We start from the raw sequence: 27,500 nt of genomic DNA on the forward strand, positions 1-27,500 counted from the left end.
CAAAAAACAAAACGATGTGTAGCCCCCCTCAATTTTGATATCCAGGAAAGATAAAGCCTCACAGCTAAGGGCTGGTATTCTCAGGCTGGGAAAACCCACGTTATTGGGAGACCCCAGCCTAAAAATATCAGCCAGCAGCTGCCCGGAATTGCCGAATCCATTAGATGCGACAGTCCCAGGACTTTACCCGGCTCATCCCGATTGCCCTGATCCGGTGGTAATCAGGGTAATAAGGAGTTAGTGGCAGCCCATAGCTGCCACTAAGTCCTAGATAAGTAATGGCAGGCATCTACCTGAGGCACCCTCCATCACTAATCTGTAAGTGAAATGAAATAAACAGAAACAACGAAATAATGCTTTATTTGGAATAAAAGACAAAAAAAGCACCCTCTTTCACCACTTTATTAACCCCAAAACAACCCTCTAAGTCCGACGTAATCCACACGAGGGCCCATGACGCTTCCAGCACTGCTACATATCTGAAGCTCACAGCGAGCACCATAGAACAAGACTGCCAGCTGTGAAGTTCAGGTCGCAACTTAAATGAGCCGTGCACTCAGCAGTGATGTCACTCAGGTTAGCCATGGCCACGGCCTCCACCCGTGACAGAAAATCACCCGAGTGACGTCCCTCTGATCGTGCGGCTCACTTCAGTCACTCGGGTGATTGGTTGTCACAGTTGGAGGACTCACGCTGTGGCCGCAGGTAACCTGAATGGCGTCCCTGCTTATCGCGCGGCTCACTTCAGTTGCTTGGTGGAGCTTACAGAGGGCAGTCTTGTTCTATGGACGCTCGCTGTGATTGTCAGATGTAGTAGAGCTGGAAGTGTTGTGGGACCTCGTGTGGATTACGTTGGACGTGGAGGGGTGTTTGGGAGGGTTAATAAAGTGGTGTGAAAAAGGGTGCTTTTTTGTCTTTTATTTCAAATAAAGGATTTTTTGGGTGTTTCTGTTTATTTACTTTCACTTACAGTTTAGTGATGGGGGTGTCTCAGACACCTGCCATCACTAAGCTAGGTCTTAGTAGCAGCTGTGGGCTGTTATTAACTCCTTATTACCGCGATTGCCACAGCACTAGGGCAACAGGAAAAACCAGGCCCAGTGCCAGAATTGGCACGTCTTATGGATGCGGCACTTCTGAACCGGCTGTGGGCTGCAATTGTTAGGCAGGAAAGGGCCAAATAACGATGGCCCTTCCCACCCTAATATTATCAGCCCACAGTTGTCTACTGTACCTTGGCTGGTTTCAAATAAATGGGGGACCCCACATCATTTTTTTTTAAATAAATCAAATAATTTTAAAAAAGTGTGGGATCAACTCTATTTTTCATAACCAGCCAAGGTACAGCACACAGCTGAGGGTTGCAGCCTGCAGCTGCTGCTGTTCCTGTACTGGACCTGAAAAATGGGGAGGCGCCCACATTTTTTTTTTAACAAAAAAAATAAAACAAAAAACAACAAACAGCTGTCCAAGCTAGCTATCCCGCTATCAAGCTATTCTGTTATTTCTTTTTATCTATTCTATATGTTCTATTATCTGTTATCTATTATCTATTCTCTATCTATTCTAGCTATGTATCAATTATCCTATCATGTTTTGTTTCTCCTTTAAAAACAGCATTACCAAACACGTGGCAATAATGCGGCAAAAACATCATGTGTCTTTTGGGCCACAAGCTGCATTTTCTGAGACCACAGGAAAAAGAAGCAGTCATGATACGCTGAAGATGCCGCGTGTGAACATAGCCTTATATACCCCATTTATATAGGGATTCCTAGTAGCCCTCTTTTAGCACTTTAAGCTTTATTTATACATTAAAACACAGAAAATCAATCATTTTAAAAAGTGATTATGCACGGCCTGAAATATCTTGTAACTGCACAATCTGCTGCTGAATGTATGAGCCATCAATTTTCTATGTGTATTTTGGACAGCCACAGATGGAGACAAATTTAGCTTTTGCTAATAATGCCAGATGTTACCTATAAGTGCTTGGATGTTTTGCAATAATGTATTCTATCCCTTCTTCCTCATAGAAGTGGAGACGTAAGCTATATTTTATAGTGAGAAGAAATGAAGGGAGGAAGTGGGGGGGGGGGGCCCACTGGAGAAATCACTTTTGACCAACTTAAAAAAGGGCCTTCAGCAATTTTTCTCTAGTCCCTTCCACGACAGCATAGGAGGTTGTCTCTCCACGCCCTAATTGGGACAGGAAGTACAAGAGGTTTAAAAGGACCCTCCCACCTCCCACAGCCAGTGTCTTTCCTGTCCCCATGGGGCATGGAGAGGTTTTTTATTTTCTCCTATGCTGTGGTGGCCGGCGAACTGCAGTATAAAATTTTTTTTTTTTTTTTCCTTCCCCTGTTACCTTAAGCCGGGCAGCATCGGTCGGGCCTTCGCCGCTCCTCCCTTGCTGTTCCCTCACGCTGTGGGGGACCGCTGCTCCAGCCTTCCGGAACTCCTCTGGGGTGATGCAGGCTGTGGAGCTCCCCGGCCGGCGTCCTCCCTGAGCCGCCGGCCGCTTCCTGCATGCACGCTGCCGGAGCGATCCGGAAGTGCTCCCGGCGGCGGGACTTCCGGTCTAGCGAACTTCCGGTTGAGCGCTTCCGGTTCGCGGAGGCGGCGTGGAGGACACGCCGACGCTGACATGGCCTGTCCGGGACCGGATGCAGGAGGCGGGGAACGTTAGCAGTCACTGGGGGGGCAGGCCCTTCTGCATAAGGGCTGCCATGAAGACGTCAGATTCATGGTAAGCGACCGTGCTCCCTGTCATGTCTTCCGCTGCAGCTGCATCTGCAGAGCCCAGTGTGCCCCCTGCTACTGTAAGTATGGAGGGGGATGGTCCCTCGGGCATAGGTCTCAGGCAGATGATTTATGGCTCTCTGGTCTGTGTTTTCTAGGAGGACAAGGCCACTAAGAAAGCTGACAGAAATGAAAAGTCAGAGAAGTCTGAGAAGTCAGAGAAGGCTGACAAGTCCGATAAGCCGGATAGACCTGACAGATTTGAAAAAATTAAAAAATGTCCTGTCTGTATAAAGAAGCTCCCTGCAGTATGGGACAAAAAGCTTTGCCAACAACGTACGGACCAGATTATTAGGGCCGAACAACCGTCCCTGATAGACGAGTTGCGGTCCATGATGAAACCGGAGATTCAGGCCTCACTGGCCTCCCTCCCTGCTCCTGGCCCTGCTCCTGGCCCTGCTCCTGGCACCTCTTCTCCAAAGAAGAGGAAACTCCAGTCAGCCCCGTCTGATCAGGAGGACGCTGATTCCACCTCTGAGGGTCCTGATGAAGGTCTTCCCTCTGTGAGGTCTGACCAGTCCTTTCTGTTTCCCTCAGAAGATTTGGGGGGATCTTATTGGGGCAGTTCGGAGCACTATGGGGTTAGAGGAAGTGCAGTCTCTTCCCTCAATCCAGGATGAAATGTTTGCTGGCCTGAAAACAGTCAAACAATTAGGATTTCCGGTTCACGCCAATATTCTGGATATTGTCTCTCAGGAATGGGAATTTCCTGAGAGGCGGGTACGGAGTGACCCTAGACGCCGGTTTCCTCTAGAACCTTCTGGGTTACATTGGGAGGTCCCAAAAGTAGACGTACAGGTGGCTAGGGTAGCTAAACAAACGGCACTTCCCTTTGAAGATACTTCCCAACTTAAGGATCAGATGGATAGGAAGGTAGAAGGCCTAATGAAGCGATCCTGGGAGGCATCGTCTTCTTCTATTCAGGCTAACATTGCCTCCACTTGTGTATCCAGGTCCCTAATTAGGTGGTTAGACCAGTTGGAGGCTCATATTTCCCAAGGGACCCCTAGGGAGGAATTGCTGGAATCCCTTCCCTTGCTTAGGAAGGCTACCAGTTTTTTGGCAGATACCTCGGTGGAATCTGTCCGCCTGGCGGCCAGGACCTCGGTTCTTTCTAACTCTGCCAGACGTGCCCTCTGGCTTAAGGCCTGGAGTGGAGACTCCACCTCCAAAATGAGGCTTTGCTCCCTTCCGTTTAAAGGGGATTTGGTGTTTGGGCCTGCCCTGGATGATATTCTGGACAAGGCGACCGATCGTAAGGCCTTACCTGATCCTAGACCCACCAGGAAGCGGTCCTTTCGTCCCTCGATGCCTCAGGCCTCCCAGCCCAGAGGGAAAGGGAAGGCAGGCAGGTGGAGCAATCCTAAGGGTAGAGGGAGAAACATCCTCATCCCTCCCCATCAACAACGTCCTCAGCAGGACAAACAGTGACTCGGCCCGGGTGGGGGGACGACTCTCGGCGTTTCTTCCCCAGTGGCGGTCCATAACCACCTGCCAATGGGTTCTGAAGATCGTCTCGGAGAGTCTCCTAATAGAATTCATCTCCCCCCCTCGTCCGGGTCTCCGAGTCACTGCTCTGGCGTCGCAGGTTTCACAGGCTCTGTTGTACGCAAAGATTCTAGAGCTAATGCACTCGGGGGTCGTTTCCCCAGTCCCGAGTCAGGAAGAAGGGGTAGGACTGTACTCCCGCCTCTTCCTTGTCAAGAAGCCGTCTGGCGATGTCCGCATAATAATCAATTTAAAGCGTCTAAACCGTCAGGTCAGGTACCGGCGGTTCAAGATGGAGTCAGTAAAATCAGCTATTCCCCTGATAGGTCTACACCACCAGATGGCCTCTATAGATCTGAAAGACGCCTACTTCCATGTGCCCGTCCATCCGGGTCACAGGCAATACCTCAGGTTTGCGGTTCTACACGGGGAGGAGGTGCTTCATTTCCAATTCAATGTACTTCCCTTCGGGATCTCCTCGGCTCCAAGGATCTTTTCAAAGATCATGGCAGAGGTGGTCGCCTTCATACGATTGCAGGGTATCTGTCTGGTTCCATATTTGGACGACTTTCTTCTCATGGCTCCCTCTGCTCCAACCCTCCGGAGCCATGTGGAAAAGTCTTTAGGAATCCTTCGGTCCCTGGGATGGATTCCCAATCTCAAAAAATCACAGTTAAACCCCTCCTCCACTCGGCAGTTTCTCGGAGTGCTGCTGGACTCCGACCGACAGGCATCTTTTCTCCCGGAGGGCCACAGGGTAGCTCTGTTAGCCAAAATATCAAAGCTTCGCAGGCAGGCTCGCCCGACGCTTCGAGCGGCTATGTCAGCTCTGGGTTCTATGACGTCCTGCATTCCCTCAGTCAGGTGGGCTCAGGCCCATTCTCGGTGTCTCCAGGATCATATCCTGGCGCATTGGGACAGACTCCCGTCATCCCTAAACAGACGGTTTCGCCTCTCGGGGCCCGTCTCCTCATCCCTTCTCTGGTGGCTGCGGCCCACCAACCTGCAGGTGGGGGTTGCCTGGACTCAGGCACCCCTGGTTACACTGACCACAGATTTGGGATGTATTCCATCTGTATAGATTTTGGCGTTTGGTGACTGTTCACATTGGGTCATCAGGCTTTGTCCACAGGCTATATATGTACTTCATGCAGCATTTGCTTGGACCTGTCCCGCCCACAGCCATGACTCAGTCATGGGTACGGGACTGCAATAGACCAGGTGAGTGCTGCTGAGAGCAGTTCTGCTATTTATATGTGAGGCCGCATGGCACATTTTATAAAAATATTTTAGTGTAGGACTGCTTCAAATGAGATTTGCCGTGACGTGGCGAAGCAGCTCAAGAAATTGCAATTTTTTGCCAAAAATCTCAAAAAAATTTTATAATGCAGTTTGGAATATTTGATGCCTTAGTGCACATTGGTGCTGGCTCTTTGTTGTTTCTTTGACCACAGATGCCAGCCTGCGGGGATGGGGTGCTATGGTGGCAAACTCCCCATTTCAGGGGGTCTGGAGTCCTTATGTCAGCTCCCAATCCTCCAACTACCGGGAGCTCAGGGCAGTCAGGGAAGCCCTCCTTGCGGCACAGGATCTCGTCCGGGACTCTCACGTCCTGGTATACTCAGACAATGTCACAACAGTGGCACATCTCCGCCATCAGGGCAGTACACGCTCAGGCGCCCTGAAGTCGGTATCCTCCCGGATCTTTCAATGGGCGGAACGATCACTGCTGTCCCTTTCTGCAGTGCATCTCAAGGGCTCACTGAATCTTCAGGCAGATTTCTTGAGTCGGCGGGATGTTCATCCGGGGGAATGGAGTCTAGATCAGGCGGTGTTCTGCTCTCTGGTGGCACGGTGGGGTGTTCCAGAAGTGGACCTCTTTGCTTCAGCAGAAAATCGCAAGGTCGCAACATATTTCTCCCTGAACCCTCGGGACCAGGTGTTGGGGGTGGACGCCTTCTGCCACGAATGGTCCTTTTGCCTCGCCTACGCTTTCCCCCCTCTTCCTCTTCTCGCACGCACCCTGAGGATGATCAGAGACGACGGGGTCACAACTATCCTGGTAGCCCCTCTGTGGCCTCGGAGGAGTTGGTACAGCCTGATCATGACTTTCGGGATAGACGGTCCGGTCCTCCTGGGTTCAGACCCCAGTTTACTATCCCAGGGTCCGATTTTCCATCCGGATCCCCAGAAACTCAAATTGGCTGCCTGGCTTCTGAGGCCCGGGTACTGAAGGCCCAAGGACTATCTGACAAAGTTGTGGCTACCCTACAGAAGAACCGTAAACCAGTGACTAATAGTATTTACAACAAAATCTGGAAGAGATTTTCCTCCTGATGTGGTTCTCGGCCTCCTGACCCACTGCGGCCTAATGTTGCGCAGATTCTAGACTTCCTCCAGAGTGGATTGGACTTAGGCCTTCGGCCTAGCACCCTGAAGGTTCAGGTATCGGCACTCAGTGCAGTCTTTGACACGGCTCTGGCGGATTATCGCTGGATCCGCCGGTTCTTTGTATCCGCTGGTAGACTCTGTCCACGTCAGTGGGTCCTGACGCCTCGCTGGGATCTCAATGTGGTCCTTACCGGACTTTCTCAGTCACCCTTTGAGCCACTGTCCTCCTGTACCATTCGTTCTCTTTCTCACAAGACTGCCTTTCTTGTGGCTATTACGTCTGCTCGTAGAGTCGGGGAACTTCAGGCTTTGTCTATTCGGGAGCCTTACCTGACCGTCAGAGATGACAGCATTGTTTTTCAGCTGGATCCTTCCTTCCTTCCCAAGGTGGTTTCGGATTTTCACCGTTCTCAGTCCATCATCCTTCCTTCCTTCTGTCAGAATCCTCGGACTCCCGGTGAGGAAGTGTTTCATTCTTTGGACGTCCGTAGGACTGTGTTGCACTACCTGGAGGTTACTGCCTCTTGGCGCCTTGATCATAACCTGTTTATCCAGCCCTTTGGTCGAAATAAGGGCAGGAAGGTAGCTAAGAGTACCGTCGCCAACTGGATTGTACGGGCAATTAGAGACGCCTACCTCGCTCAGCATCTCTTTCCGCCTACCGGATTAACGGCGCACTCCACCAGAGCTACCTCTGTCTCCTGGGCTGAACGGGCAGGGGCTTCTCCTGAGCAGATCTGCAGGGCGGCTACGTGGTCTTCGCTCCATACTTTCACGAAGCATTATCGTTTGGATCTGGATTCCAACAGGGATTTGGCTTTTGGCAGGAAGGTCCTGCAGGCTGTGGTCCCCCCCTAGGTATCAATTCTTTGGTATTCCTCCTATGCTGTCGTGGAAGGGACTAGAGAAATAAGAATTATTCTTACCGTTAATTCGGTTTCTAGGACCTTCCACGACAGCAGGTAATTCCCTCCCCTTTTGTATTCATATATTCCTGAATATGTGGTACTTCTCATATGCTATGGGTTCTTTGTAAGACACTGGCTGTGGGAGGTGGGAGGGTCCTTTTAAACCTCCTGTACTTCCTGTCCCAATTAGGGCGTGGAGAGACAACCTCCTATGCTGTCGTGGAAGGTCCTAGAAACCGAACGGTAAGAATAATTCTTATTTTTTGCACACGCAGTGGTAACGCACAAGCAATAATCCAGATGTGCAAGTGCTTTCATTCCAGCTCAGTGGCAGCCATACGTTTTCTCCCCATCCATTAGGGGAGCAATGTCATGATTGCAGTCTGATTACCAGACCAATTTATCCTGACTTTTGTTCACAGTTCAATGTTTGACTTCTTGTGGAGTACAGGATAACATCTTTCCCTATCAATCCCACTTAAGGCTATGTGCACACGTTGCGTTTTTTTCAGCGCGGAAAAAAACGCACCCTCTGGCAGAGGGGAGAATTGGAAACAATGCTTTTTGAGAAACAACGCATCGAAAACGCATGCGTTTTTCATGCGTTTTTTTAGGTGCGTTTTTTAAGACTTGTCAGTGTTAATAAAGTTGGTTGAACACAGACCTTTGGAAAAAAAAACCTGCGATGTCATTTCCTTCTCCACATTCTGTTTGGATAAATGGGAGGGCTTGGAATGGAAGGAGCACCATTTGAATTTTGGAAAAGTTGAAATAAACTTCGTGCACCATGTCACATTAGCAGGGCCCCTTGGGTACCTATACGTCAGAAAACCCCCACAAGTGACCCCATTTTGGAATCTGCACCCCTCAAGGATTTTATTCAGGAGTATATTAAGCATTTTGAATCCACAGCTACTTCCCCCAAAATGTTGCTGTAGCAACAATATTCTCACTTTTAGGCCCGTTTCACACGTCCGTGAAAAACACTGACGTTTTTCACTGGCGTGTAAAACACGCACATGTCCCTCCGTGTGCCGTGAATCACGGCACACGTGGGTTGTCTAAGTGCAATCCGGGCTCCGTCCTCCGTGGCCCGTGATTGCACTCAGTAATCATCTCACCTGCGCCCGCTCTCCATGGTGCTGATCGCTCCCGCGGTGCAGCATCCGGCTGGTGCTGACCCCCGCAGCAGCTACTTCCGGGTCGGCTGTGTCGCGCATCATGAATATGGGCGACAATAATGAGCCGGCTCAGAAGCAGCAGGGAGAACGGGCTGCAGAGGACATCGCTGGACGCCGGGTGAGTAAAAATGATTTTTATTTCAAAAGCACGTTTTTTTCTGGCACGTGTTTCACGGACCACACCACTGCGTGGTCCGTGGAACATCAGTGATGCCAGAAAAAAATAGACATGTCTCCGTGCGGCAATCACGCACACGCGGGTACGCCGCACGGAGACACGTGCAGTGTAAAATCACTGACATACGCAGACCCATTCATTATAATGGGTCTGCGTATGTTAGTGATTCTGGTATGTTTAAAAAAAAAAAGCACAAATGTCCCAGAATCACTGATGTGTGAAACAGGCCTAAAGGCTATGTGGCCATGATCCAGCGACACGGCGTCTAGTACACAGTGTCAGCCTTCCTGCAGCTGCCCACGCCCACGATTTGGGTTCAGGCTGCTGTGGAGCTCTATTCTACCTCCAGAGAACACTCTAGTCTCCGCAGCATAAATTGACATGCTGAGGCTCGGGAAGCCACGCCACTGGTCAGTTTATGCTGCGGAGAAAAGAAGCACAGTGGGCATGGGATCTCCAAAAATCCTTCCACTGTGCTTCTCCTGCACAACGCAGCGTTATGGATGCAGGGAAAACACTCAGCGCCTATAACGCTGCAAACCCCGATTGTGGGCACACAGCCTAAAAAGAGTCAATGGATGAAGTGATGTCAAATATGGATGAAGTGATGTCAAATATATATAACGTCCCACCCCCGCCTGCATATTCTAAGCTGGCACCTTTAGTACCTTTCATGTGGCACTAAAGGGTGCCTAGCTTAGTATTTATCCAAAAAAAAAAAAAAATGAAAAAAATGGCGTGGGGTCCCCCCTATTTTTGATAGCCAGTCAGGGTAAAGCAGACAGCTGTAGCCTGCAAACCACAGCTGGCAGCTTCATCTTGGCTGGTGATCAATTTGGAGGGCTCCCCAGGCTTTTTTTTTTTTTATTTATAAATAAAGAGTTAAAAAAAAAATAACGTGGGGTCCCCCCAAATTAGATCACCAGCCAAGGTGAAGCTGACAGCTGGGGTCTGGTATTCTCAGGGTGGGAAGAGCCATGGTTATTGGATTCTTCCCAGCCTAAAAATAGCAGGCCGCAGCCGCCCCAGAAGTGGCGCATCCATTAGATGCGCCAATCCTGGCGCTTCGCCCCAACTCATCCCGTGCCCTGGTGCGTTGGCAAACGGGGTAATAAATGGGGTTGATACCAGATGTGTAATGTCACCTGGCATCAAGCCCAGCAATTAGTGATGTCACGGCGTCTATCAGATACCAGACATAACTAATTGACAGTAAACAAAAGTAAAAAAAATGACAAATTTTTTTATTAGAAAAAACACTCCCCAAATCATTCCCTTGTTCTCCAATTTAATCAAAAAATTTGAAAAAATGGGTCCGCAGAAATCCATTTGGACGTCCCACGTCGGCTCTGGACCTTCTAGAATATGGGGGCACGTTCAGGGAACATATCCCCCATTTTCTAGGAGGGCAGACCCTCCATTTGAGGAGAGTGGGTGCCAAAAATCTGCACCCACTCTCCCCGGGTCACAGCTGCAGAGTGCCGAGCAGCCAGCACAGCTCTCTGAACACAGTGCTGGCTGTCAGCTGCTCTGCACATGTGACCGGCCGGCGTCTGCTGTGAAGGAGGAGGAGGCCGCGGGGGATCAGTGCTGCGACCGGACAGGTAAGGGGGAATACCGGGGGAAATAGGGGGTGACCTGGCAGGGCCTGGGGGGGCATTTTTCTGTCGCATGTCTCAAGGCACATGCGACAGAAATCATAGGAGCAGGGCGGCCGGTGCGCTACTGTGCGCGCGGCCATGTTGGATTTTCGGGAGGGGGGGGGGGGGTGGTCGGGGGTCGGGGCGGGCACTTTGGCGATACCGGGGGCTTTCAAGGACTTTGCCAGGAAGTGAGGTCAACAGGAAACCTCTTGACCTCACTTCCAGGTAAATGCCTGCGTTCTGTGTGCCGACAAAGGCCGCGGACCGCAACAAAAAAGCAGCTCACTGAGGTGTAGCTGCGTTCTGACCCACATCATTGATTCAATGGGGGAGAGAACGCAGCCACACCGCACAAAAGAAGTGACATGCTGCTTTTCTTTCCGCACCGATTTTTGGCATCCAAAACGCTGCGTTTTGAAACGCAGTGTGTGCACTGATTTTTCGGCTTTCTCATACACTTTGATGGGAAAGCTGAACACATGCAATTTGCCACTGAAACGCTGCGGTTCTAAACGCAGCGTTTCCGCGGTAAAAAACGCAACGTGTGCACACAGCCTAACAGCTCTCAGACATTTCTCCTCACCCGGTTCTGCTCTAATTGTTGTCCTGTATGTCCTCTCATCCACTTGAATTTATCAGTATTTACTTTTTATGAAAGTACAATGATAAAGGCAAATTCATACAGGTAGAAAATGCACTTGACTCACACTCTACATACTTTCTGTAATTGTTGTGTAGAATATTCTCTGTATTTCTAGGAGATGTAACTTTAGCCTGTGTTCTCTGACTCCTGCTTGTACAAGCTTGTCAGGGATAAACCTGTCACAAGCAGAAGGCAAGATAGATTGAGACTCCGCAGTGTGACAAATAGTTTCAGGTCATTGGTCTTTCAACTGCTGCCATTAGGGGAGGAATAACATCGTCGAGCATATGTGGGACATCACCCACTCTGCAAATGTGGGATGTACATGGCATTAGTGGAACTATATCAGAGGGATAGAAATAGTCAAGATGAAGTTAAAGTATACACAAGGCATATACAAGGCTCTTGATCTTTCTTTCTCATTCGCCTATGCTGCATTACACAGATAAAAATAACAATATGTTCCTTAATGTCAACTTCATCATACAATCACTATTCCATACATGCTAACTGCAATGGCAGCAGTTCAGATGTGAACAGTGCCATGGCGTCTATAAAACCACAAAAGGCAGAAAAGTGGAAGAGCTAATAACGGCATGAGTAGCAATGCCAATATGGGGGTACTAGAAGGCCTGCAATTTAAAGTAAGCAGAAAAATCAGTAAATGTCTTATTTGGTGCATGGATTTACAATTTAAGTTAATTTTTTCAACTAAGATTTTTTTTTTTCTTCATCAAACACTTCTTGATTTAAGACCGTTTCAGAACGAACTGATATTTTAAAATGGTACTCTCAGTGATACATACCTGTGTTGTGGGGGTAGCTGGAGGAGTCTCACATTCACCGGATCCGATAGCCTTCAGAAACCTTATCATGTGCCTGCAAAGCTCCCACTTTCCTTGCTCTAGTGCAGTGTTAAATAGTAAAGTTGCATGTTGTCTGCTTACAGCTGCTGCCTCCATGTTCTGTAACAAGACAGAGTTTCATTTTCAGTGGTAAACTGGGGGGTGGGGAGGGGGGAAGGTTGCGGACAGGTTTATTACATATACAAAATAAGAAAATGGAAGCAGCACACCAACTGAAAAAAAAAAATGTGTGATTTTAATAGCCCATATTGGTGATGTATCTGTTCTTGATGAGAACCTTTTCCAAGCAATACATGAGTGGATATGCATTCATTTTATAGGTGATTTATAAATATTGTATAAAAAAGCATATCACATATGCGACCATAAGACGCACCCTGGTTTTAGAGGAGGAAAATAAAATTTTAAGCAAAAAGTGTGGTCATGACACACTTATGGGGCGAGGATCTGCTTCTGACACTGTTAAGTGGGTAATGTCCCCAAATTCTCTACTAAAGGTACCCCATCCTGGTAATGATCCTCCTGCCTTGTATATGATCCCCATCCTTGTATATATGGCCATCATCCTGCTATATACCCCCATGCTGATAAATACCCCCATCCTGCTATATGTCCTGCTCGGGGGGCAGTGAATATAGCCACACATGATCACTCCAGGCTGTAGTTGCCAGGGGTGATCATGCGGGCAGGCTGTTAATTATGCCCACATCTCCCGCCCACCTGTCAGCGTTGGCTTCAGCGTTGAGAGACGATGGGCGGGAGAATGCATGCATATGAAATGAGCGGGCCCACGTGGTCACGGCAGGCGCTTCTACAGCCTGCGCATGCCGCCGATGACCCTCTCCACCGCAGCACCCTCATTTCCCGCAGTTATGCCCTACATTCAGACTATAAGACGCACCCCCCACTTTCCCCCCAACACTTGGGGGAAAAAAAGTTCGCATTCTAGTTCGAAAAATACGGTATAATGACAATGCATAAAAAGTGAAGAACGACTGAATCATGCTGATATCATAGTAGTGCATAACAGTGATTGATTAAGGTAGACCGAAATTGTAAAAAACAAAACAAAAAACAAACAGTTTAATTTTTAATTAAATTGAATTTGTATAATTTTATACAGCAAGGTTTTTTCCCTCTTCTAAACATGGGTGCCTATAGTTTCAAACTATTGTGCATGAATGAATGTCCTGTGAGCTCCCTGCTGGATAGTTCAGTGATATTGTGGTATCTAGCGATTCCAGCGCAGGCGCAGACATGCGCTTCATTCAGGTAGATTACCAACCTGGCGCCAGAGACTTCATGGTTTCTAGGCGCATACATGAAGCAGCGCTTGCTTTTTTACGCTTATGTCTTTGTATGCTATGATCATAGACATGTGCATTTGATACTTATGGACGCCGAATAGGACGTTCTTATGTGAATACATGATAGGGTGAGTAATTGCCACAAATAAGTATACACAGCTGCAATTTAATTACTCATTCATGTTTTTTACATTTTAGGTCTACCCTAATCAATTATGGCCACTGTTATGCACTCTATTATGACAGTCGTTCACTGTTTATGCATCATATTTTAGTTGGGAAATATTTTCTTTTGCACAATATTCATAAATCACCTTCAGTGACTGAAGCATCTCTAAAGGGAACGAATATGCACTCATGTATTGCTCGAAAAAGGTTCTCATCAAGGACAAGTTTTTTTTCACTCTCTCAACTGGTGTGCTGCCTGCACCAATTTTGTATATAGGAGCTGTGGTCTTAACCTAGGAGTCTCCACACCCCAACTGTAAATACAAAACACACCACTAATATATGTACATAATACACACACACACACACACACACACACACACACACGTCCTCATTCGGAAGTTGACAGTATATAATTGATTAATAAATGTGATGTATTAGTACCTGGAGGATGATGAGATAAGAGGCAGCCGTGTCAAGGTCCTGAGCCATTAGGCACTCCTCAAACAAGTCCTTAGGGTTGCCTACAGCAGCAAACAGGTAATTCCAAAGAGCATACTCTGTCTTACGAGCACAATGCACCACTGTCTGGAGAAAAAGGGGGAATTCCGTGATGAATTTAGCCACAGTGGGAAGCAGTGGGTCGGGAATGGGTTCCCGTGAGGTAGCTTCTTCTTCCAATACTTCATGGAGCATGAGTTCTAGCACATGTGGGAAATAAGGTAAAGAGGCACACGAGTGGGCTAAGAGCAAAGCTTGCTCTCCTAAATTCCTGACCAACAGCTGTCTTAGGATGTGGTGGAGGTAGATCTGCGAGGTCCTCTCTACAATACAGTAAGGGAACTGAACCTCCAAATGTTCAGCAGGAGAGCCACGGTTGTTCAAACAGTCATAAGCCACAGTTTCATTGATTGCTCCGAGAACTAGAGCATCTTCAAACAGAACTGCAAGTGGGTAAATGTTGATGTGAAAAGGCAGCATTATCCGTCTGGACAGGAAGGAATGTGGTTTACGATGATCTCTGGGGAACAAAGGAAGCCAAACCTTCATGCCTGCTCCACCACAGCTAAGCCACAATGCCTCCAACAGATGGCGCTTCTGCTTGTTGGCCCGACAGGTGCTCCAGACATTCTCCACAGACTGTGCTAGGACCACCGGAGCACAAAACGGCAGCTTAAATAAAGCACAGTAACAGTAAGCACATTGGTAAATATTAAATTTAGACCTGAATTGCATATTTATGGAAATTCCAGAACATATTTGCTTTTATAAGGGTGAAATAAATAGATGTAGAGAACCAAACATCAATTCTAATGATAAGAAAGCAAGATCTTGTAAAGCTAGCTGAACATTGATATGAAAAACAATAAAAAGGAACTTGAAAATTTTTTATTTTTTTAAATTTTTAAGCCTTAAACTACAAGTGAATATGTTTATAAAAACAGTTTCCCGTTTTTTTTTAAAAAAAAAAAACCCAAAAAACAACAAAATGCAAACAAATCTTTAACATGTAGTTGCTGTAACAATATTTATGCTGTAGAGGGCACCAATAGCTTGTTCATTAAGGGAAGTGCCGTTTACGTGTAATAACTACAAGGCTGTAGTTTCCGCAGCTGGTTCCAACCATGCTACGTGGACACGCGAGAGCAAAGTTTTGATGCTCTTAGCAAGGGTTGTTAGCTATAGAACTACTTAAAGCCAGAATTGTTTACTTACAAGTTTTCGCTGCTGTGAATTGGCTTCTTTTTCCCGGATCTGAGGTCCTGACCGGTCCCGCTGCAGCATTATTAGCTGGCCTGCTAGATTCAACATAATGCTTTCTGCATCGCACGCCTACAAAAATAAGGCCAGGAAAAAACCACTAATTTCATTAATTTTGACATTTAAAAACACCACTCCAGCATTTTAAGGTTTCGGGGGGGTTTTTTTGGATGAGTGAACACGAAATATTCGGATTTCTATTATTTGTACTGCATACCTAGTACTATTCTAGTATTCGTCACAAATAATGAACCTAATAAAAATCAATGGGGAACCTGAGCATTTTTCTTGAAGATTTCCCAGAATAATGTTTGGGTTCCTGATTGACTTGCATTAGGTTCGTTATTCGTGACGAATACGGGAATAGTATTAGTTATTGAGTACAAAGAACTCGAACCCGAATATTTAGTATGTACTAATCACTACTAAGAACACTCCTTCACCTTTTACCAACGTTGCTCCAGTCCTGCTACTTCTGACTGGCCGGAAGACAGAAGTTACAATATCTCAATACAAGTGTATGAGAGCCAGAATGAGGCTCTCGTAGACTTGCATTAAAATCTGTTTCATGAAACACTGGAACAGGACACACAAACTAGAAAAGACCAACCAGAGAAGTGCGGATAAAAGATGAAGATGTCGGAGAGTTACTGGAAGAGTAGGCTCATGGAACTTAAATTTAAAGCACCACTCCAGTGGTGAAATAAAACAAAAACGCTGGAGTGGTGCTATGACAAAACGCTAGCGCAAATGCACAGCATCGGGTTTATGTATACTATTAAAGCATAGGTACTGCACCTGTTGGGGCATTTTTAGTGAGATGCCAGTCTCTGTCCTCACAGACGTTAGGGTTATGGATACAACAAGTGAAGGATGGGGAATGTACCGAGACATGGACACTTCCTGAAGGACTTGTAAACAGACCAAAGGGTGAGGACTGCAGCAAAGAAACCAAACAATTAAAAGTGTTCTAAAAATGTAATTTTATAATCATCTACAATATATTCATGTGCCCGGATTCATACTGGCTGACCTACACAGTACTAGGAGCACTCAGAAAAAACACGGAACAACCCCATTGACAACTAGTAGTAAAATCTTGACATGATAAACAATGCCTTTATATAACTCACCCTTCAGATTTTCTTTCAATACTATAAAGGCAGAAAGAACAGTCAGCTCGAAAAATAATCAACATGTCTCTGAACACGCTGAGAAGCAACGTCTCCTGCTGCACTTTGGTGACATATGCAAAAGCATTGTCAAGATTGGAGGTACGAAGATAAGCCCGCAGCTGTGGGGGAGGAAAAAAAGTGAAATATCATGAGCGGTAAACATTTTTATAATGGTAAAGGAAAAAAATATAGAATATATATTACTGAAGGATCTAATGAATATGCCAAGTTTTATTTAAAAGAGTTGTCAAACTTTTTATTTTTAATTTTTAGGCTACGGATTGATTAAAGGGAACCTGTCACCAGTTTTGGGGCCTATAAGCTGCGGCCACCACCAGTGGGCTCTTATATACAGCATTCTAACATGCTGTATATAAGAGCCCAGGTCCTGTGTAGAACATAAAAAACACTTTATAATACTCACCTAGGTCGCTCCGTTTCAGACTGGTCAAATGCGTGGCGCCATTCTCCGCGACCGGCGCCTCCTCTTTCGGCCATCTTTGTCCTCCTCCTTCTGAAGACTGGATGCATGTGTGACGCCCCTGGACTAGTCAGTTCGTCACAGGGTACTGCACGCTCTTTACTCTTAGTGAAGGACTCAACCCCCCATGGTTCTGGGTTCCCATCTTGCAGTACTGCCTCCACCAGCATCTACAAATCTTAGTCACACTTGACACTGGAATAGGGCCGCCCACCTTGGGGTCAGGCAGGGAGGTGACAAGTCAGTTGGCTCCAGGGGAGCAAAGAGCGAGGAGCTGAGAGTCGGCTCAAGGGGAGCAAAGAGAACAGTGGTAGCCCTCGAGCTGTGAGGAGCTCGGAGGAAGCTGGGAGTTGGAGCTCCCAGGGGAGAAGCAGACTAGGTCGCAGATGGTGGTCTGGACCCGGAGGAGTCGGAGACCCTGTCGTGGGAGATTGGGACTGGGTGCCGGGCTAGTCTTGGAGGATAGCTAGCAGTTGCAGTTCAATAGCCGGGCTGGGATCGAAGGCACGTCGGGGTACATGGACCCTAGGTCGGGGAGAAGCTTCAAGCAACCCGGCAATTAACCTGCAGAGGACAGGGCCTTTATAGACTGTTCCTACGAAGCTCCGAGATCGGGGGCACTAGCGCAACGAGGGGGGGATAGAGTTTTCCAAGCAAAGCAGCCCACTGAAATCCTAAGCGTGAGCTCTTGAGAGCAAGCTCCTCTGCTACTCTTAGTAGGGAGCGGGGTCCGGAAAGCTCTAAGCTGACGGGCCACCTGAACACTCAAATACTGTGCCCGGAGGCAGGCCACAGACCACCAGGCAGTGCTGCAGGGGACGGGACCCGGACGAGCTCCCGCAAGAGGGCAGCGGTACCCAGAGACTTGGTTTACCACGTTGTCAGCGTCTGCTTTCTTGCTGAGTGAGTACCTGATTAACCCCTGCAACCAGCGAGCCTGCGCTCCCCCTGCGATCCGTCCCACCACCCAGAGTCCCCGGGCCTTCCCCTACCCATGGAGGATAACATCATCTGGCTGCCCCACTCCATCACCCCGGGTACTCCCAACGGCAGCGGCGGTACTCCCTAGTACCGCACACCGCGTCACGAACTAACTCCCCTGTAAATAACCCCCCATCACATTTCGGCATGACCCCAAGCCCCCGGGTGCGGCGACCCTCGAGCCACGAGTAGTGACACCCGGATCAGAGCGATTCGACCACTTCTGGGGCGGGACTCGCCCGAGACACATGACGCGTCCTACGGCATACACACTCGCCGGCATTGAGGTCCTGCGCAGGCGCACCTTGATCTGCCCTGAGCAGGGCAGATCAAAGTATTGTAGTGCGCCTGCGCGGAACCGGCGCATGTGTATAACGTAGGACGCATCATGCACACAGGCTTCAGAAGGAGGACGAATATGGCCGAAAGAGGAGACGCCGGCATCGGAGAACAGAGACGCCTCTCTGACTCTACTCCACTGCAGCGACCGATTTAGGCAAGTATTATAAAGTGATTTTTATGTCCTACACAGCAGGTTAGAATGCTGTATATAAGAGCCCACTTTTGGTGGCCGCAGCTTATAGGCCTCAAAACTGGTGACAGGTTACCTTTAAAAACAATAAATGGAGGCCTGCTCATTTTCCAGCTCCCACATGGATCCAGGGAGTACTGCTCCGGAGGTTTGTTGCAGCTTGGGAACTGGTGTCTGCCCTGTTGGGAAATTACAGCATGCATACAAACTCACTCCTCTAGTCACCTGATCGATGCAGCCAATAACAGACTGCAGCTGTGCTAGGACGTCTGAATTTGGTAGACTAGGGTGCTGGTGGAAACGTTTGGAGCAGGCTGCACTGGAACAACCATTATTCTGGTATTATTTTTATTCAATCCATGCCTTTTACTTTCAAACAACCCCTCTAATGGATTTATAGAAATAAAACCCCTTACCTCCTCTTGATGATCATTTAAATTATAACATGCCAGAACAACGAAGTCATTCCACCATGCCAGGCCTCCCGTCACCATCATGTTCTGTTCCTGAAAACATATGGTAGAAAGTATTAGGAGATTGCTTTGAGGTCAAACATTTAGAAAAGGCACATGAAGTATAGGCATCTGGGAATCATAGAGGGCTCCCCTACCACCAGTGTGGAGAGCATTACACAGTCAGTATCACACTCAACACTTGACCGGTTCATCTATCGAATGAGGTAACACTTATGATTTTAGTTAAACGCACATGTTCCGTAAAACATCAGAGAAACAAATATGCTGATTTTAATATCCCGGCATATTCCCAGTTGCTGCAGTAGCTCCTTTGATTTACAATTGGACTCAACGACTTTGTAATGAACAGCGGCAGCTTTGCTTATGACATGGCCTTACCCCTTGCATTATGGCAGCCCACAGGTTACAGGCGTCACCACGTTCTGATCAGCTGACTGCTGTCAGGTCCTCACCCCTTTAATACTTGCACAACCAAGCGTTTTGCCAAATCTAACTAAAATACCCTATTGATCTTTCAACGGGCATCTTGCATTGGTGAAGAGCCTGGTAACAACCGTACATTATAAATGGTCAACTGAACATCCTGACAAAGTCAACATGGGTCAGCACCTTATTAAAGCCCAGAATGACACCTAGCTCAAAGCTCTTGATAAAATATCCAGCAAACAGAGCTCACTTGGAATTCAGACACAAACCAAGAAGAGAAACGTTTTAATCTGCTCTCCATGTAATGGAGCGGAGAGAAGAAAGTACAAGTGACAACAGGAAAAATATCACAGCTTCTTACAGTCAGCGATCCACCTGTACTGCCTGCAGCGTCCCCCACTGCTGGAAGGGGATTACAGGAACTCAACAGCATCTTCCTTCTTCCTAATCAGAGGGAAGTCAATCTTAAAGGGGTTAAATGGACTGTCCGCACAGAACAACTGTTGAAACCAAGTACAGGCGCTGTTGCATCATGGCGTAGCAAAACTTTTAAGGGCACCTTCCCATTTGCTTGTTTTCCCTCTATCTCCTTTTCCTTCAATGATGGCTCTGGCTTCATTATAGAAAACCTGTCAGGTCCAATATGCACCCAGCACCACAAGCAGTTCTGGGTGTATATTGCAATCCATGCCTTACTGTCACTGTATACACTAGCATAGATAAAGAGATCTTTAGAAAAAGTATTTCTAAAGATCTTTTATCGTATGCTAATGAGCGAGGGCACTAGTCCCCTGGGCGTTAGTTCCCTGGCCAGTCGCCCCTCATTAGCATGTTAGTACGCCTCTGTAAATGTGCCATCATGCTAATGAATTCAGCGTCACAGGATGAGCTCACTCCCCTCTCCGCCGCCATCGCTGGATTTCGGCTCAGTGCGCGTGATCCCGGAGTTTGGGACATGCGTACTACTTCAGTTTGAACACAGGACGCGTACACCTGGCTTCATAGAGTGCATGACCGAAGCTCCGAGGTCACGCGCATTAAGCAGAAATCCAGCATCAGCCAGCAATAGTGGCATAGAGGGGAGTGAGATTATCCTGTGACACTGCGCATTCATTAGCATGATAGTACTCCCACAGGAGCGTACTAACATGCTAATGGGGGCGACTGGCCATGGAACTAATGCCCAGGGGGCTAGTGCCCTCTCTCATTAGCATACGGTTAAAGATCTCTTTATCTATGCTAGTGTATACAGGGACGGTTAGGCAGGGATTAGCAATATACACCAAGAACTGCTTGTGGTTCTGGGTGCATACTGCACCTGACAGGTTCACTTTAACCCTGAGAAGGGAGGATATAGATGGAAAACAAACAGGTGGGAAGGTGTATTTAAGTGACTGACCCCCTCCATGATGCACAGCGCCTGTACTTGGACTGAACAATCGTTACCTCTGGCGGTCCCTTTAAAATGTACCTACTTACTGTTTTAGCAGTTTTAATTTTATCTCCGCACATCTCTCTTGCTATGAGAACAGGGCTGTCAATCAAAGGAAAAGAAGGGATGGAGCTAAAGGGAAAACAAGCAGGTGGGAAGGGTCACTTAAAGGGACTGTCAGCACTGAATGCCTGTTCACCCCAAGTACAAGCGCTCGATGCATCATGGCGGGGCTCCTCATTCACCTTTACACCTGCTGGTTTTCTATCTATCGCCACCATCTCTGGCGCTATGAAGCCAGAGCAATCAAAGAATAGAGGAGGGAAGACAAAGGGAAAACAAGCAAGTGGGAAGGTGTATGTAAAGGCTTGGCCAAGCCATCATGTCCCAACCGCTTGTACAGTGTTAGAACAGTCATTCTGAGCTGTCAGAGTCCTTGTAAATGAACAAAGTAAATTCTAACCAAAACATCTTGGAATAATAAGTTCCACAATGGGATCCGTTATAAAATTATCTAGCACATAATCTTTTTTTTTTTTTTAAATTGTGCCCCTACTGAGTACTGTGTAATGACTGTGTGTGATCATGCAGGAACATGGTTGGCATATTCCAGACCTGCCCGGGAGATGTGGTAACAAAAGAGTATACAGACAGCACAGCATAGGATTGCAGCTGCTGCTTTCTGTGAGATAAATCATAGTTTTACATAACATGGGTACATTTATTATCCTGATTTATTTTTAAAGCATCCTTAAGGGGCTTGGCCACTAATTAGACACCCCCTTCTGAATCCCTATGTCTACCCACAGTAAAATAATTAGACTTACACTCACTTTCAAATATCGGCACTGTTCCAGTGGTGTCGGCACTGCCTCTCCTGAGGATTGCGTGACAATATCTGTGGACAATCGGCACTGGCTTTACTATACTATACCCTCCGTTAAAGAAATCAAAACATCCAAGTATCGCTGCCTTCTTACTTCCCCTGGATGTCAATTGCATCTATAGGAGAGTGAACCCAGTGCTGATTGGCCGACGGTATTGTGCGACAAAGTTACGAGTCCACATCTTTCCCTGCACGTCAGCTGATCCGATCAGACAAGTGCTCTAACAGCTGTTAACTAGCTAAATCCCGCAGTTAATCTTTGACAGTGGAATTTAACACGCACCAGTGGGGAGTGTGTCATTCCCTGCTCCCATCAGCGGCCCCGTGGTCATGACAGCCGGGGGTCAAGTGATGAAAAAAAACAAAACAAGTTTAAATCACCCCCTTGTGCCTCATTGAAAATAAAACAATAAAAAACACACATTTGGTATCGCTGAGTTCAGAAATGGCCGATTTATCAAAATATAAGTAAAACAAAAATAAAAAAAAATTAAAAAATGGCAGAATTGTGTGTTTCTGCACTTTTTTTTTTTATTTTCACGACATTTGGAAGTTTTTCCCCATTTTCCAGTACACTACATGGTAAAATTAATGGTTTAAAGCGAAAGTACAACTCGTCCACCAAAAAACAAAAAACTAAATCTCATACAGCTATAGTGAACGAAAAATAAAAAATGTTATGGCTCTTGGAAGAAGGGGAGGAAAAAATGAAAGCACAAAGATGGAAAATTGCCAGGGAAGGGGGGAGGGGGGGGGGTGAAGAGGTGGAAGAATGCGAGCTGGATTTATCAATCCTCTCCATTCGCTAAGCAACATAATCTTAGATCAGACTGTCTTAAACCCTCTCAACATCTGCTACGTATGGAGCATGTGGAATGTGGGTATATGGAGCGGGCCCCGAACCATACCCAACAGATTCTGGCTGTGTTATACAGCCAACATCTACCAGTAACAGTGCTAAGATGTTAACCCCTTAAGTGTCAATGTCAATCAATCTCAGACAGTGGTATTAAAGGGGTGGTTCACTAGTTATTTTTCCAAGGCACATCAATATTCTGTTGAGAAACCGGTTTCTCTCAAATACTTTGTGTTGCCAATAGTGCCTGTGAGCGGTGCTATTGCGGTCTGCTTATCCCCTTCTCGTGACCCCCTGGCTCTGTGACCTCTAATGTCTGGTGACGTCACGTCAACTTCCAGTTGACTTGACATCACCGCGGACGGCCCCAATCTTTCTGAGTGACTGGGCTGTGGGCAGCGTTTCACCGCTTGTCACAGCCCAATATTTACCTGTTCTGTCCTTCACTGCAGAGCGCCACAAGCAAGAGCAACCAGGGCTGTGGAGTCGGAGTCGGAGTCGTGGAGTCGGAGTCGGAGCTCATTTTGGTGGAGTCGGAGTCGGAGTCGGTATAAAATGCACCGACTCCGACTCCTAAAATATATAATAAATTGGGGACAGGAGTGCAATGCAGAATGTGCTGAATATTTTACTAAATAACAACATTTAGTATAATGCTTATATTTAAGTGAAAAATTTATTGTAGTACAATGTGAACATCAGACATTTAATTGTTTTTATGATACAATAATCAAGATATTTGGATAGAACATAAAATATTTATTGGAATACAACTTTAGAACACAAAAAAACTAATAAATTGTAAATATGTAATATATATAATATATATATATATATATATATACAGTGTATATACACACACACAAGATATATATGTAATCTACTGTATATTACATAGTGTATTACATATTTACAATTTATTACAGTTTTTTGTGTTCTAAAGTTGTATTCCAATAAATATATTTTATGTTCTATCCAAATATCTTGATTATTGTATCATAAAAATTATTAAATGTCTGATGTTCACATACACATATTCATGTACTACAATAAATTTTTCACCTAACTATAAGCAATATATGTAGGAGTCGGAGTCGGAGCCGGAGTCGGAGTCGGAGCCGGAGTCGGAGTCGGTGCAAGAGAATTTGAGGAGTCGGAGTCGGAGTCGAAGGTTTGGCTTACCGACTCCACAGCCCTGAGAGCAACGCTGGGCTGTGACGAGCGGTGAAACTCAGCCCACAGCCCAGTCACTCAGGAAGGATGGTTGACCTTAGGGAGATCAACATCCAACACCGCGGAGACACCATCACGTGTTTCTCAACGCAGTGATTCTAGAGCAATGCCCCCTGGAAAATATTCAAAACAAGAAAGCCTGCGGAGACACCATCAATGCCAGCATTGAGAAACCTGTGATGGGGTCTCCGTGGCATTCTTGTTTTGCATATTTTCCCAGTGGGCCTTGTTCTAGTGACACTGCGTTGAGAAACACGTGATGGTGTCTCCGCGGTGTTGGATGTTGATCTCCCCGAGGTCAACCATCCTTGCTTATATAGTCAAAGGCAAATACCCCGAAACAGCTGTCTGTGGATAGATACCATGTTTGACATAGGTGGTCTCCTTGACTGGAGGACTGCCCTTCCCATGGTTGTTCCTTCCCGGGGAAAGACCTGGCTAGTTTCCTGCCAGCGTTGAGAAACATGTGATGGTGTCTCCGCAGGCTTTCTTGTTCAATCACTCAGGAAGACTGGGGTCGGCTGAGGTGATGCCAGATCAAGTGAAAGTTGACGTGACATCACCGGACATCAGAGGTCATGAAGCCCGAGGGTCACAAGAAGGGAATGAGTGGTCCGCAATAGTGGCGCTCACAGGCAGTTGCCAACACAAGGTATTTAAGATAAACCTTGTTTCTCAACAGAATATCGATGTGCCTTGGAAAAATACCTAGTGAACCACCCCTTTAAAGGAGATCTGTCACAAAGGGCCTTGAAAGTGCCATGGTCAGCTGAAGACCCCCAATGGCTGCAATGCTGGTACTCCTTTGAAGACCACAGCCTGGGCTTTATAGTAGACCATTATTTTATCTCTATAGTGTAATACTGTTGCACTGCAGTATAATGCAGCGATCCAACGATATTATGGGTCTTGAAAGGCAAGTAAAAAAACCTTAAAATATACAGCGGCAGTAAGCGATTAAAAACACCCAATTCATTGTTTTGCTCATGCAGGATGATAAATCAGGTATATATTAGACACTCTTCTCAGACTTTGGTTGGCGTCATTTTAGATCATTTCTTGCCCCAAAATACTGGTAGATAGGTAGAATGCGTCAACCGCTTATTTATTTTTTTCAGTGAATATTATTTCTTCTAGCGCCTCAGCGTCAGGTAACTTACTTGAGTGATATTCCCAAACAACTTCCATTTTTTTGTTAGTAAAGAGTAGTGTGCAAACCCACATTTTCCAGAAACCGCAACATTTTGGCCAATCTTGTCAATTGCAGAATACTAGAAAATAGAAAGAACAAATTGGTCCATAAGAGTGAAATAAGTTTAGCTTTCAGCACAAGCTAAAAAAAGTTACACCCCAAAATGTTTGCACTACTAAGGAAAACCAAGTTCTGTCTTATGTACTGATCCTTCAGGTGTATTATCCCCATATAAAAGCAGGATAATGTAAAGGCCAGAGACCTTGACTCCAGCAATGTGTCACTTACTGGGCTGCTTGCTGTAGTTTTTATAAAATCAATGTTTTCTCTACTAGTTATCTGAATGCTGAGCTCTGCATAACCCCGCCCATAGCACTGATTGGTAGCTTTCAGTGTACACTGTGCATAGACAGAAAGTTGCCAATCAGTGATAAGGGTGGGCTTATACACAACTCATGAATACGGAGGACTATATGGCCATTTAGCCACGTCTAGACATAACTATTTCAGGAGACACTAAATCTAGAAATTAATATTAGTCTGGAGAGGCTTTTGCTAGCTCAGAAACGTAATGTATAATTTTGTCAGAGAAACCATGAGTTTTCACTCACTGGCTTTCTCCTTGTTTTGGCTACTTGAAAAAAGAATTATAGTATTTAAAGAGGGCCTCTAAAGTATTTTGGCAGGTGATGTTTGGAGGAGGTAACTATTGGGCAGCTTGAATTTAAACATCCAAGGCTTCTTCTCTCCTTGGAGATTAGCTTTATACTGCCAAACGTCTCTCTCCACACTGGAAACACATGAACACTCTGCCTAAATGAGCATTCACGAATGTGATTGGGATATTTTGGTACATTGGTCAACCGAGAGTATATGAACCCTTTTAGTCTTACATGGGGCAACATGCAGTCAGTCAGTCATAGGAGAAGGTACCTGGGATGTCCCAATCAAAATAATGCTGCTTAACAAGACCTCCATTTACCACAAGATATGCCCCAACATGGGACATACATAAGACCCCCATACACAATAGACTGTCAGCACAATAATGTATACAGGAGGGAATATCTGTGCCCCAAGGAAAACAGACAAGGATAATACATGAGACTTGTTTTTTTTAAGTCTTTGAAGTAGAAGGCCCTGTGCGCACTAGAAAATGGAATTTTCTTAAGAAAATTCCGCAGGCTCTTAAAGATTTCCACACCTGCGAGAAAAAAAAAAAAAACGCAAAAAAATCTGCACCGAAATCCGCATGCGGTATGTTGCGGATTTTGTGCGGATTTGCCGCAGGTTATTCCCTGCGGGATTTCACAGCTCTCCCCGCTTCTGCTGTCCGTGGTGCTGAAGTCTCCGGGCTGTGCTTTTGTCCCGCACGGCTGTCTCCGGCGCTCTGCTGTTTGCGGGTCAGCTGTGCACTGCATAACTGCATATGCATAAGCCGGCCTGGAAGCAGGAGAGCAGTGTCCGGAGGCAGCCTCACAGGAGAAGGTGAGTATAAGATCAGTGGTGACTTCAGTCAGCTGATGTGCAGTGACAGCTGGAGTCCTCCACCTGGAATCCTCCACCTGTCACTGCAAAGCACATGAGTGAAGTCACCGCTGATCCCGCGCAGCTCACTTCACTTGTGTCCTGACCCTCACAGTGAGCAGTCATGGTCTATGGCGCTCATTGTGAGTGCCAGGTGTATCAGAGCTGGAAGAGTCGTGGGACATCTTGTGGATTACGTCGGACCTGGAGGGCTGTTATCAGGGGTTAATAAAGTGGTGAAAGAGGGGGCTTTCTTGTCTTTTATTTCAAATAAAGGATTTTTGGGGTGTTTGTGCTTATTTACTTTCACTTACAGTTTAGTGATGAGGGGGTGTCATATAGACGCCTGCCATCACTAAACTAGGACTTAGTGGCAGCTATGGGCTGCTGCCATTAACTCCTTCATTACCCCGATTGCCACCGCATCACGGCAACGGGAAGAGCCGGGAAAAGTTCAGGACTGTCGCATCTAATGGATGCGGCAATTCCGGGCGGCTGCTGGCTGATATTTTTAGGCTGAGGGGCTCCCCATAACGTGGGACTCCCCAGAGAAGAATACCAGCCCCCAGCTGTGAGGCTTTATCCTGGCTGGTTATCAAAATTGGGGAGGACAGCACACCGTTTTTTTTATTATTTATTTTACTGTACGCTATAGACCCGCCCACCGGCAGCTGTGATTGGTTGCACTGAGACAGCTGTCACTCAGCATGGGGGTGTGTCTGCCTGCAACCAATCACAGCCACCGGTGAGCAGGGAAGCAGTGAATACGAGATGGAATAATGAGCCGGCTCTGGAAGATGAAAGAGCAGCCGCGGGAGCAGTGTGACAGCCGCCCAGTCATCGGTGAGTATGAAGCGCTTGCTCCTATCCCTTTGGGCCAGATTCTGTTCCCCATAAACTTTATATGGGTAGCAGCATCTAGCCAGATACTGGGGATCAATCCTCCGCCGACCCAGAGTCAGCGGGT

General features: G+C 46.8%; 1 protein-coding gene across 2 annotated transcripts in view; it reads right to left on the bottom strand.

Moving 5' to 3' along the window:
- Positions 1-27,500, bottom strand: part of RIC1 (RIC1 partner of RAB6A GEF complex) — a 212,419-nt gene that overhangs the window by 37,375 nt on the left and 147,544 nt on the right. For both annotated transcript variants that reach the window (XM_075317531.1, XM_075317521.1), the window contains exons 14-20: positions 24,975-25,085; positions 18,922-19,011; positions 16,470-16,630; positions 16,135-16,273; positions 15,292-15,408; positions 14,020-14,748; positions 12,041-12,199 (exon numbers count right to left, since the gene is read on the bottom strand). In XM_075317531.1, coding sequence (XP_075173646.1) covers positions 12,041-12,199; positions 14,020-14,748; positions 15,292-15,408; positions 16,135-16,273; positions 16,470-16,630; positions 18,922-19,011; positions 24,975-25,085 — 1,506 coding nt within the window. The remainder of the gene's footprint in view (positions 1-12,040; positions 12,200-14,019; positions 14,749-15,291; positions 15,409-16,134; positions 16,274-16,469; positions 16,631-18,921; positions 19,012-24,974; positions 25,086-27,500) is intronic.

The sequence above is a fragment of the Anomaloglossus baeobatrachus genome, chromosome 1 (genome assembly GCF_048569485.1).
Source record: "Anomaloglossus baeobatrachus isolate aAnoBae1 chromosome 1, aAnoBae1.hap1, whole genome shotgun sequence".
NCBI classification, from domain to species: domain Eukaryota; kingdom Metazoa; phylum Chordata; class Amphibia; order Anura; family Aromobatidae; genus Anomaloglossus; species Anomaloglossus baeobatrachus.